The sequence below is a fragment of the Colossoma macropomum genome, unplaced genomic scaffold, assembly GCF_904425465.1.
Source record: "Colossoma macropomum unplaced genomic scaffold, Colossoma_macropomum, whole genome shotgun sequence".
NCBI lineage: Eukaryota > Metazoa > Chordata > Actinopteri > Characiformes > Serrasalmidae > Colossoma > Colossoma macropomum.
Window position 1 is genome coordinate 5,049 of NW_023495461.1, and position 14,059 is coordinate 19,107.

Genomic DNA, 14,059 nt, shown 5'->3' on the forward strand with positions numbered 1-14,059 from the left:
TCCCAAAAGTGTTCAGAAGGGTTGCGGTCAGGGCTCTGTACAGGCCACTAGAGTTCCTCCATATCAAGCCACGTCTTTGAGGGGCTTGCTTTGTGCACAGGGGCTCAGTCATGCTACAACAGGAAAGGGCCAAACTGCTGCCCCAAACTGTTTCCACAGAGTTGGAAGTGTATAATTGTCTAAAATATCTTGTTTGCTGTAGCATTAACATCATTCTTCACTGGAACTAAGTGGCCCAAACCTTGAAAAACAGCCCCAGCCCATTATCCCTCCTCCACCAAACTTTATTGTTGGCACTGTGCATTCTGATATGTAACGTTCCCCTGGCATCCACCAAACTCAGATTCATCCATCAGACTGCCAGATTTGTTCATCAGTCTGCCAGATGTGAAGTGTGATTCATCACTCCAGAGAACACGTTTCCACTGCTCCAGAGTCCAGTGGTAGCATGAACTGTTGCCCTTGGCTTGCACTCATACTGTTGTAGAGCTGCTTGCTGTGGAAAAACACACTGTATGAATAATCATTAAGTAAATTCAATAAGAACATAATCATCGAAGAATACACTGTAATTCACAACAGTGTTATATTGTGCTGTATTACATTCTATATGTACACACTACATTGTACATTTGTGTCCATTCAGTCAAAGGAGCATTTGTGAGGTCACTTGCGCTATTTGTGTCATGACTCCGGTATCCACTGCTGACCAAAGGATGATGGGTTCCTCTTTTGGATCCTATTTCCTCTCAGTATTTCCTCCTCAGGCTCTTAGGGAGTTTTTTGTTGACCTTGGCTTGCACTCATACTGTTGTAGAGCTGTTTGCTGTACAAAAACACACTTTTTTATACATGTGCCAAACTTTGGATATGAGAGGACAACAAGTGGACTTACTGCACCTATTAGGTAATCACCTGTTACCCTTTTTTTTCAAAATCTAGCTTAGGTTTAGGTGCAACAATACGTGGTAATGGTTTGATTGGTATTGAATGTCTGAGTGATATTGACAGTTCCTTGTACACAGATAGAGAACTTTTGAGTTGTATCCAGGTTTCAATTCATTTCATTTTCGTTTTTGATTTAGACTGAGGTGTTGCCTTTGTGCAGCTTTGACTTAAAATAATGAAATTTGTTGGTTGTCTGCTCACAGTACAAATTAAGAGTATGTTTGAGTGAGTGTAATCATCCTCTCACTGAGTTATCTGAAGTTGATTAATAAAATCCAGTCTAGTCTAGGGACCTGGGTCATGAGAACTATTAATTAATATGGCTTGTTCACCAGTGCTGTATGTCCATAATACTACTGCCCAGGTCTCCTTCTTTGACGTATCCAAACTCACATCAGAAAAGAAAAGTGAATGATGGTCATTTTTTGTTGTCCTATTTTACATTATTTAAGAGCACCATTTGTCAAGTATGACAAATGATTAATTATGGCAAACATATTCTTGCAGTAGAGCCAGAGCTATGGCAGCCAGTTGTAGTAATGCATAATTTACATGAAGGAAGACAAAAGCATTTTTAAGCAAAATGGGCATTTCGGATATCTATAATTACAACTTGAGGATGAAGAGCAGAATTGCTGCATTGGAAAGTTGAGGACATTTGACTAGGGAAAATTTATTGGGACAAAAAAAACACTTTGAATGCTACCTAACTAAGGACCTTATAACACATACATAAGCATTGAAAAACATATTTATAACTATTCAACTTTGGCAGCATGATCCAATTAGCGTTTCTTCTCAGGTATCCCACTGAGATATCTGTGATCAACTGCACCGTTTTTGTTATGCCCTGTATAACCTCATATCTTCTGAAAAAGATTGAGTACTTGGACTTGAGTCAAAATCTATTATCAGATGTCACGGTGGAGGACACGCTATGTCGTGGTGTGGGCATAATGCACAATCTCAACACCCTCAATGTGAGCCACAACTCACTAAAATCCTTTGGGCTCATGTCCCACCTGGTGACACGTCTGCAGAGACTGACATTTTTGGACATCAGTCACAATGACTTTATGACAATGCCACAGAAATGCACTTGGCCTGCGGGTCTAAGGTTCCTAAATCTGTCTTCCACAAAGCTTCGTAGGGTAACACCATGCCTACCTATGAGCCTGACAATTCTGGATCTCATTCAAAATTACCTGACAGAATTCCACCTCAGCCTTCCCCACCTTGTGGAGCTTAATCTCTCTGGAAACAGATTTCGGCAATTCCCTGATGGGGGAAGGTTCCCCATTCTCAACATACTATTCATTCAAAGAAATACCTTGAACATGTTTAACCGGAGTGACCTGATGAGGTTCAGCCATCTGCGATATTTGGAAGCTGGTCTGAACAACTTTGTGAGTTTTTGGCATTTCTCAAATGTGACATTGACCACTTGATCACACTCAGGGATGGCCATCAAAACTATGTGTGTGACTCTCCGTTCTTGTTAAGAGGTCATACAGCTGACAGGGCTCAACTGTCAGTCTTTGAGTGTTATATGATTCCTGCAGTCTCCATTCTCTGTGCTGCGATTGTCCTCACTCTAGTCCTCGTTGGTGTGACCTGTCACAAGCTTCATGTTTTATGGTACCTAAAGATGATCACTGCATGGTTAAAGGCAAAACAAAAACCAGCAGTGCGCAGAGCAGAGGGGAATCTTTGCTATGATGCTTTTGTTACATACAGTCAATGAGATGCTGAGCGGGTTGAGGAGATCCTCGTTCCAAAGCTAGAAGGTGCTCAGCCTCCATTTTGTAATAAATTCATGCAAGGCGTAGTACGCTGAAAGAGTAAAACTTTTGTCAATTAATTACAAAATGATTTAGATTGCTGTAATCTTTAAATGAACAAGTACAATAAACACCATTGTTTGTTGATCATGTAGGCTAACATTATAGCCCCTGCAAACCTCCTCATCACCATTTTGTCAGCTGAATTATTGAACTATTTTCCCCTGTAACTCTGTTATTCGATTAACTAGGAGAGTGTTGGCTGCCTGTGAAATGTTGTGACTGTGTCGAGCTGTTAGTGAACAATGAGGGACGAAAGGGAGTGGTGAGAAAATGTTTATTGCTGTTGCGCAGAAAGCACTTTTGTTGTTTTTTTTACTTTTTGGCATAATCTGAAAAATCTAGTAACCCTTTGCCTTGTGTTACATACTGTTGATGAATAAACTAATGTAAATGCTCAAAATTACTTGGACAAAAATTTGCTACATTAACTTTCTTTACAAGTTGATGGCCATCAAAAATTAAATTAGGAAATTGACTGATATTTTAAATTAATATGATAAAATAATTCTTTTACATTGTATACATAAATTTGAAACGTATAAAAATGAAACATCATAAATCTAAATCTTTTAACTTCACTTCTAAAGAATAAAAACGATCTTAAAAGCAACACTGGATTTTTTTTGTTTTGTGTCTGGACCAATATCCCTTGGCCAGACTACCACTCCACCCTACTTCTAAGCTGTGTTAACTGACCACCCCCAGACCACTCCTACAACCTCCCTCAAGAAGAAAGATGAAACAAAGAAACAAAACAAAAAACAGCAACAACAAAAAACAAAATCAACAAATAATCACAAACAACCTCCCTCCGACTCCACACTATGTGAGTATGTAACACATGAAAATGTAAGTATTATTTTCATGAGTCTAAGTTTAGGGGGCGGGGTTTTAGACAGACACCTCCCAATAGAAAGTACCCTATAAATGATGATTTTGCATATTATTACTCAACTATTCTCTCAATTAATGCCTAGAATTTTAATAGATCATAACATAATCCTAGTAAACATCTAAGGTCTGAATACTTTTGAATCCATTGTTTTTTATGGTTTTACTGTGTGACTGTAGTTTGAACTAATGCAGTACAATGGTTTATATAATATACTTGAAAATCTTTGCTGTTCAACTATTTAGCCCTGGTGCCATCTACTGGATATAACACTCCTCCTCAAAGGAATACCTTAAATCTTATTCAGTGGTCTTTTTCATGTTGTTACAATAAGCCAAAAAGTTACAATAAAACTTCTTTACAAAAAAATTTCTTGTTTTGATACTTCGAAGTATCAAAACAAGAAATTAAGAAGCTGGACAAAAATGAATAGCCCAAAAAGCAGCCTGAAATTAGGCAAGCCAAAATCAATGAGCTCCCTAATATGACTTGGTGAGTCAGTAAAGGCTGCTGTACTTGTGAACTGAGAATCTTGAATTATAGTAAAACGAATGCAGTACCTCTCCAGGTGTGTGAGGTGTAGCAAAGACCAACATAGGAACCTGAAACAAAATTTGATTGATAGGAAATCGACTCTGATATTTTACATTAATATGATAAAATCAAATTATTTTACATTGTATACATAAACTCGTATACATTTTGTTTAAAAATGAAACATGATAAATCTAAATCTGTGCTAGTGTTGCTTCCAGAGGCAGTTTGGAACTTTGTATTGAGAGATGCAGCCGAGGACAGGCAATGCACGTCAGCACTGAGCTCAGTCTATGTGGTCTAACGCTGGGATATCGTTGCTCCTAGACGCTTCGATTTCACAATTATAGCACAGTTGTCTGGGGCAGACCTAGCAGGACAGAGATTTCAAGAACTGAATTGTGGCAAAGGTGGCATCCTATGACAGTGCTTTGTTTAATGTCATTGGGCTCTTCAGTATGACCCATTCTACTGCCAAAATTTGTCTATGGAGATTACATGGCTATATGCTTGATTCTATAAACATTTAGCAATGGGTGATTTTTAAAAAAAGCTTTGTACTGAAATGCACAAGACCTAACTTGAAATGTATGTTTTTCCAAAACAGGGCTAAGCCATTATTATTTTGTCTAATGTTATTATCTCTATTTTGGCCCAAATAATTATAGGATTAAAAATATAGCAGCGACATGTGTCCTAATTTGTCTTTTCCTCCTCCTACTCCAAATATCAGTGTTTACTGTGCTCTTAGCCCAGGAGGGAATAGTTCCATAACTGAACGTGTTGTGGCCTGATCTAGTGTGAGAGAAAAAACCAATGAAGGGAACAGGTTGGTTTCTGTTTGCTAAACAACTGACTGACCGCAAATGCTTGTGTGAGTGTCTGGTTTCCTCTTTTTTTAATCTAGTTTTTACACTATGCATCATTAGAAACTGAATGCAAAGATGAAGAAACACCCAGATTTTCATTCGAAAGACCAAAAGAATACAGTGTAACGGCAAAACTACGAATTTTCCTTTCTTAATAAGAATGAAAGAAAAGCTCTATTGACTACAGGAGGGCTGTTACTGTGGTCAGATCAATAGTTTTCCAGCTTGATAAAACAAAAACAAGCCTAAATTCCTATTCAATGCATGTTTAATCTTAAACCCAGCTAATTCCTAAAGCCTTGGTACACTCTGTAGCAGCTTGTTATACTGATCAAATTGAAAAAGAGGACACATTTGACCTGAAATAATCTGCTATCTAACAAAGCCTTTGCAGTGCGGTATAACCAGATTAGTCATGCAGCTGGTAGCCTTTGTCCAAATTCAGCAGTGTGCTCTAACTTTGCAGATCTCCTCTTCAAGTGTGCAAAATGCCCCTGGTATACATGTGGCATTTGGACGGCTGGGGTCCCATATTGGCTGGCTACTCCAGCATTAGCTGACTGCTAACTCTCTTCCCATAGTGGTGCTGATGATAGCTTCAATGGTAAAGTTTGGAAAGGCAGTCTACTTGAGATCTTAAACATCTCTTTTGTCTTTAGTTTGAGAAATCAGTAACAATTCACTCTTTCCACCATTTTTGGGCAAATTTGGCAAGTTTTGAGTTTCACAAAAATGCTAAAGCATATTCTAAAGGTTTTCAGAGGTGTCCCAGTCATAGTTACACTTGCTAGGCTATGAAGGACTTAATTGGGTGAATCAAATTTGCTACAGTGCCACTCTGAGACAGACCAGTGCTGCATCTCTAGTTAGTTAAGAATAAGATAGAAGCTTGCTGACTATTATTTAAAAGGACTGAAACATTTTGAGACATTCAGGGGGTCCAAGAGGTTAATTAGGGGGTCCCAGACTCGCAAGAACCCCCTGTATTTGGCACCTTGTCAATAACTATGAGCTTAATCAAAGAGATTCTACCAGAAATACACCTCAGGTAACAGCAGATAACAGCAACTTTTCTGAATTTAGCAGGTATCAAATCTCAAATCTCAAATCAAACCCACTAAGGGCAAAATTCTCTCCTTTTATTTAAAGACTTATAAAGAAAGCTCTAGCTCAGCGTGTAAGTTGGGATCATTGAAGTGGCACTCTTGATCGGATCCTACTTGACTGATTTCAATAAGTTCATAATTGAAAATGATGAATTTTCTTTATCTACACAAGTAAAGCACGGTGTTCCACAAGGCTCTGTTCAAGGGCCACTGCCACTTTCATTCTTTATGCTGCCACAGGGGTCAGTTGCCTGTAAACATGGCTTTAGACTTCTTTGCTACCAATGATGCACTATTGGGTGGGTGGCATACCCCCATGTGTCCCAGGGACTCAGCTGACCTTTGAAAGGGGGGCCATGTGGTGTCCTGCTAATGGCTCGAGTAGCCCTGGACGTGTGAGAGGCGTGGTCTTGCAGAACAGACAAGCGCGTCATGGAAGTAACATGGGGGCAGTAAGAGAGACTTTAATCACTGAATAAGTTTTCGTTATGGATGTTCTTAGTGCCACTATATTTTTTGTGTCGCTGTGGGGGTAGTTTGTGTGGAGTTAGTATCTAGCATTGCGTGGTTAGAACTCTGCTATCCCGGCCATTCAGTTAGTGCTGGGTCTTTCTAGGTATCAGCATTGACTCTTGTTTCTGGCAGCTATTTGTACTTTGCCAAATGTCCTAAATGTAAATGTACATTTGATGTGTAAATGTGCACTAGCCAAGCATATTGTGACCTGCCTCACAACTCAAGCCTTTTTTGCTCACCTAATATAACGTTTGGCTTTAGTTCGTACAGATAATTCCCAAGATGTACCCAAGTTAATACAGAAACATATACAAAAAGTATGCAATATATGGATATACAAAAGAGTAGCAGTTTTCCAATAAACATCTTATTCGCTCTTACTTGAGACATTTGCTTTTCTAATACTTTTACTGGTAGTAAGTATAAGTAATAAGTATATTATCACTACAGTAACAGTTATATAACGCTTACTTAAGTAGCGATTTTCAGCACTCTGTCCACCCCATATTGAGGCTTACATGTCTTAACAGGGAGGGTTTCCCCAATCATGATGCACAGGTGCATTACTGCCAGCTGAACGTGCCTTACCCTCATACTGAACTCTTTGCCTGCCATGTTATCATATGTAACATGCTGTATATATCTATCATAATCAGTCTGCCAAATCTTCTCTGACAGTTTTCTAAGAGAGTTTTAATGTTGGTCACCACTCACTGTTTCATCTCACCGATCTTTCCTTTGTTTGATCCAAGTATCTCTGTTATTTTCACTTGCGCTATTTGTGCCGTGACTCCGGTATCCACGGCTGACCAAAGGATGATGGGTTCCGCTTTTGGGTCCTATAGTTCCTTTTTCCTCCTCAGGCTCTTAGGGACTTTTTTGTTGCCACAGTTGCCCTTGGCTTGCACTCACACTGTTGCAGAGCTGCTTGCTGTAGAAAAACACACTGTATGAATAATCATTAAGTAAATTCAATAAGAACATAATCATACTAGAATACACTGTAATTCAGAACAGTGTCATATTGTACATTCTACCTTGTGTTGTACTGACCTTGATGATGAAGATAGATGTAACATTGGAAGTTACTTAAAATATGATGTTTTTTCTACTTGCATATTATTTTTCTCAGGAGAAATGCATTGCATCATCAAAGCTTTTAGCGGATTAATACTGCAGTGATGGGAACTGTTGTAAACCAACAATGGTTGGTAGGTTCCTTTCGTTCCTTCTCATGTCCAGTTGAGTCTTTATACTTTGTTCCTCTTTTATACATGTGCCAAACTCTTGTTCGGTTATGAGAGGACAACAAGTGGACCTACTGCACCTAAGTTAATCGCAGGTAAGGCACACAGCTATCACAGCTAATCACCTGTTACCCTTTTTCTTCAAAATCTAGATTAGGTTTAGGTGCAACAATACCTTTATATATAAAATAAATTGTATTTCAGGGTTGGGGGCAGCTATGAAATGCGAAGTAACCAAGGGATGGTTTAAATGGTATTGAATGTCTGAGTGACACTAAGTTCCTTGTATACAAATAGAGAACCTTTGAGTTGTATCCAGGTTTCAATTCATTTCCTACCTGTTTTTTAATTAGACTGAGGCGTTGCTATTGTGGACTTAAGTAATTGCAACAATACGTTTATATTTAAAATAAAATGTATTTCAGGGTTGGGAAAGTGACAAAATGAGAAGTGACCAAGGGATGGTTTGATTGGTATTGAATGTCTGAGTGATATTCACAGTTCCTTGTACACAGATAGAGAACTTTTGAGTTGTATCCAGGTTTCAATTCATTTCATTTTCATTTTTGATTTAGACTGAGGTGTTGCCTTTGTGGACTTAAGTAATTGGCGTAAGTAATGAAATTTGTTGGTTCTGCTTGCAGTACAAATTAAGAGTATGTTTCTTATGGAGTTATCTGAAATTGATTCATAAAATCCAGTCTAGTCTAGGGACCTGGTTCATGAGAACTATTGACTAATTACAGCTCTGAAAATATGGCTTGTTGACCAGTGCTGTATATCCATAATACTTCTGCTCAAGTCTCCTTCCTTGGTGTATCCAAACTCACATTAGGAAAGAAAGGTGAATGGTAGCAATTTTTGTTGTCGTTTTTTACATTATTTGAGAGCACCAGCTGCCCTTTACATTATGTCAAAATTTCATGATGACTGGACCATTGGCATCTATATATGCCAATTTTATGACAGACTACTGTGCTTTTATTGATATGACTATAAAAAATTATTAAGACAAATGATTTATTATGGCGTACATAATCTTCCAGCAGAGCCAGAGCTTTGGCAATAGAGTAGAATAAAGAGTAGAAGAGTAGAATTGCTCCATTGGAAGTTGAGGACATTTGACTGGGGAAAAACTTTGTTGGGATAGAAAAAAAAAAACTTGATTTGAAAGCTACCTACATAGGGACTTCGTAACACATGCATAAGCATTGAAAAACATAATTATATATCAACAAATGAGAAATTATGAACAGTTAATGTCAGTAATTGGAAGATGTTTTATGAAGTAAATGACATTGTATTGACATAAGAGGTCTTAAACTGAACTAATAGACATTTGTTCCATTTATTACCCAGTTATGAAGCATTATTGCCAGCCAATGGAGCTTGTAAAGCAGTACATACATACATTCACATATATTTTATTTAGAATTTATATATGGAGCTCTTAACTAGTCATTTACTTCATAAAGCATGTTTTGATTGCTGCCATTAGCTGTTCATAAGTACTCAAGTATTGCTTTAGTGATATATTTGTCAATACATGTGTTAAAGTGCTTCCAATAACTTATAACATATTATTCAATTAAGTGTAAGTGGTGTTGTTTTTTTTAAAAGAGTTTTAAATTCAAAATGCTGTATATATATTTGTAACAATTTTGGAAATAATTTTAATGGAAATAATGGAGTTTTTGTCATATGACATTAATGGAAATCACATTTTTATTTCTCTAATAAAGGAAGAATTAATCATCACATAGCACAGTGTATCAAAAGTGTATATTGTGAAACAAAATAAAATTCTTGAAAATGGTCTATAATACATTTAGAATAAAAAAAACCTTCACTTAGTTTACCTCTCAATTTCTGTTTCCTGAAGGGTTCAAATGTTAAAAATGAATAGTAAAACTGTCCTTAAAAACATGCATAACACGATATGGTGCTTTTTTCCTTTTGTAGGATGAAGATCTTGAAGGCAACCATTTTCATATATTTATTTTTCAATTTTTGGAGGGTTGAAAGTGTAACATCTCAAAGGCCGCAATGTCATCGATGTGATGAGTATCACTTTTGCAACTGCTCTGCAGAAAACCTTCAACAAGTCCCCATCATTCCAGCAAATGTTCTGATTTTGGATGTGTCCTTCAATAACATTGAGTCAATTGAACAGAATGATCTGAGCCAGTACAATGAACTGAAAATCTTAAAGGTGCAGAAGAACAGACTTAGACTGATCCATGAAGAAGCATTCAATTCGCAGCAGAACTTGGAGGACCTTGACATCTCTTTCAATAGGCTCATGAACATTTCTCCATCTTGGTTTCATAAACTTAAATCTCTAAAGCACCTAAATCTTTTGGGAAACCTATATACAACCATAGGATCTGTTCCACTTTTCCAGTTTGTAGGTAGCCTAAGAACACTGAAGTTTGGCAACCCTTTATTGCAGAAAGTGAGAATCAATCTCTTCAGTGGGCTCAGCCAGCTAAACGAGATGATGTTCATTGGTAGTAGTCTGAGGTCATATGACGCAGGCAGCTTGAAGATGACTCGACCCATCAGAACAGTTACACTGAGTGTTGAAGGTCTGTTTCAAGACAACCCTGTACTTGTCTCGAAGATCCTTCAAGATGTTTCTCACCCTGAGACATCACTGACTATCAGAGATGTTCTGCTGAACACATATCGATCTATGCAACCCTTTAAAGAGGCCAACAAAGGGGGCACCACAAGGCTTACTGTATTAAACATGAGTGCAACAGATGAAGCAGTCACCTCCTTCCTGAAGGTTATGAATGGTTCCCGATTGTCCTACCTTGATCTTGAGGATATAAAGTTTCAAGGAGGAGGCTGGTGGCAAAAAGCTGATACAGCACACTATGAAAGTCTGCGCACTATCCTTGTTCGCAATGTTGAAATCCAAGACTTCTTCAGCTTTGGCAGCATGATCCAATTAGCGTTTCTTCTCAGGTATCCCACTGAGATATCTGTGATCAACTGCACCGTTTTTGTTATGCCCTGTATAACCTCATATCTTCTGAAAAAGATTGAGTACTTGGACTTGAGTCAAAATCTATTATCAGATATTACATTGCAAGAAACGTTATGTCGTGGTGTGGGAATAATGCACAATCTCAACACCCTCAATGTGAGCCACAACTCGCTAAAATCCTTTGGGCTCATGTCCCACCTGGTGACAAGTCTGCAGAGGCTGACATTTTTGGACATCAGTCACAATGACTTTATGACAATGCCACAGAAATGCACTTGGCCTGCGAGTCTAAGGTTCCTAAATCTGTCTTCCACAAAGCTTCGTAGGGTAACACCATGCCTACCTATGAGCCTGACAATTCTGGATCTCAGTCAAAATGACCTGACAGAATTCCACCTCAGCCTTCCCCACCTTGTGGAGCTTAATCTCTCTGGAAACAGATTTCGGCAATTCCCTGATGGGGGAAGGTTCCCCAGTCTCAACATACTATTCATTCAAAGAAATAACTTGAACATGTTTAACCGGAGTGACCTGATGAGGTTCAGCCATCTGCGGTATTTGGAAGCTGGTCTGAACAACTTTGTTTGCAGTTGTGAGTTTTTGGCATTTCTCAAATATGACATTGACCACTTGATCACACTCAGGGATGGCCATCAAAACTATGTGTGTGACTCTCCGTTCATGTTGAGAGGTCATACAGTTGACAGGGCTCAACTGTCAGTCTTTGAGTGTTATATGATTCCTGCAGTCTCCATTCTCTGTGCTGCGATTGTCCTCACTCTAGTCCTCGTTGGTGTGACCTGTCACAAGCTTCATGTTTTATGGTACCTAAAGATGATCACTGCATGGTTAAAGGCAAAACGAAAACCAGCAGTGCGCAGAGCAGAGGGGAACCTTTGCTATGATGCTTTTGTTTCATACAGCCAACGAGATGCTGAGTGGGTTGAGGAGATCCTCGTCCCAAAGCTAGAAGGTGCTCAGCCTCCATTTGCCCTCTGTCTTCACAAGCGAGACTTCCTTCCAGGACGCTGGATCGTGGACAGCATAATTGATTCTATCGAGAGGAGCCATCTCACTCTGTTTGTTCTATCGGAGCACTTTGTGACAAGCGAATGGTGCCGCTACGAATTGGACTTCTCGCACTTCCGTATCATTGATGAGCACAACGATTCAGCTGTCCTGGTCTTGCTGGAGCCAATTCCCAAAGAGACCATTCCAAAGCGCTTCTGCAAACTGCGCAAGATAATGAACTCCAGGACGTACCTTGAGTGGCCTCAAGAGGAAGAAAGGAGGGAGGAGTTCTGGCACAATCTGCAAGCTGTGCTGAAGAGGGAGGATTCCTGATACGTCAGCAACAATTAAACCTTTAACTTGACTTAATTTTCCAAGTAGAAATTATATGTAGTAAACTAATTTAAGGCATAGGACTTTGAAAGAGTAAAGCTTTTGTCAATTAATTACAAAATGATTTAGATTGCTGTAATCTTTAAATTAACAAGTACAATAAACACCATTGTTTGTTGATCACGTAGGCTAACATTGTAGCCCCTGCAAACCTCCTCATCACCATTTTGTCAGCTGAATGGAAAACGACTTTAGATATTTTTAATTAATGTAATTAAATAAACTATTTTTCCCTGTAACTCTGTAATTTGATTAACTAGGACAGTGTTGGTCACCTGTGAAATGTTGTGACTGTGTTGAGCTGTTAGAGAGCAATGAGGGACGAAAGGGAATGGTGAGAACCTCCTGCTAAAAATGTTTAGAAACCACTTTTGTTATTTTTTTGAATTATTTGAAAAATCTAGTAATCCTTTGCCTTGTGTTACATACTGTTGATAAATAGACTAATGTAAATGCTCAAAATTAATTGGAAAAAGAATTTGTTCCATTAACTTCCATTACAAGTTAAGAATATTTTTTCCTGATGGCAGTAATGATGTGCAAAAGTTGTGTAACTAAGCACTGAAAATAATGTTTGTCCATATGTTTTCGTGCCTTATCAAAAGGTTTTCAATGCAAAACATGGCGTAATTTCGAAATGGTTTTACTACTGTGTAGCCTCTTTCTGCAGGCAGTGCAATTTTTGATGGCATTCAAAAATTAGTTTGGGAAATCAATTCTGATATTTTAAATTAATATGATAAAATATAACTTTACTTTAAAAGAAATAAAAATGATCTTTTTTTGTCTGGACCAATATCCCTCAGCCAAACCACCACCCCACCCTATTTCTAAGCTGTGTTAAGACAGTGTGATATACTTTAGACAGTGATATAGCTGTGTGCCTTACCCACCAACATATGACCCCCCTGACCAGCCCAGACCACTCCCACAACCTCCCTCAAGAAGAAAGATGAAACAAAGAAACAAAACAAAAAACAAACAGTAACAATAAAAAATGAAATCAACAATAATCACAAACAACCTCCCTCCGACTCCACACTATGTGAGTATGTAACACATGAAAATGTAAGTATTATTTTCATGAGTCTAAGTTTAGGGGGCGGGGTTTTAGACAGACACCTCCCAATAGAAAGTACCCTATAAATGATGATTTTGCATATTATTACTCAACTATTCTTTCAATTAATGCCTAGAATTTAAATAGATCATAACATAATCCTAGTAAACATCTAAGGTCTGAATACTTTTGAATCCATTGTTTTTATGGTTTTACTGTGTGACTGTAGTTTGAACTAATGCAGTACAATGCAATGGTTTATATAATATACTTGAAAATCTTTGCTGTTCAACTATTTAGCCCTGGTGTCATCTACTGGATATAACACTCCTCCTCAAAGGAATACCTTAAATCTTAGGTTAAAATTCATGATGTACAGACCAATAAAAATGGTCCAAAATTACTTGGAAAAAAAATATTGCTACATTAACTTCCATTACAAATTAAAAACATTTTTCCCCCCCGTCCTGTAAAGTTACTATTTTAGAGATACAAGGTGTTGCTCTGATAGTAATCACATACAAAAGTTATGCAACTAAGTATTGAAAATAATGTTTGCCTGCCAAATGTTTTCATGCCTTAACAAAAGGGCTAATATCTCAATGGTTTTAATACTGTGTAGCCTCTTTCTGCAGGCAATACAA

At 38.1% G+C, this 14,059-nt stretch overlaps 1 protein-coding gene and 1 pseudogene across 1 annotated transcript; both read left to right on the forward strand.

Annotated features, from left to right (window-relative positions):
• The first annotated feature begins 1,724 nt into the window (after positions 1-1,724).
• Positions 1,725-2,785, forward strand: LOC118802148 (annotated as a pseudogene).
• Positions 2,786-7,994: 5,209 nt separating this feature from the next.
• Positions 7,995-12,759, forward strand: LOC118802154 (toll-like receptor 2). Its single transcript, XM_036562630.1, has 2 exons — positions 7,995-8,051; positions 9,919-12,759. The coding sequence occupies exon 2, from the start codon at positions 9,920-9,922 to the stop codon at positions 12,293-12,295; it is 2,376 nt and encodes a 791-aa protein (XP_036418523.1). The 5' UTR covers positions 7,995-8,051; position 9,919; the 3' UTR covers positions 12,296-12,759.
• The last annotated feature ends 1,300 nt before the right edge of the window (positions 12,760-14,059 follow it).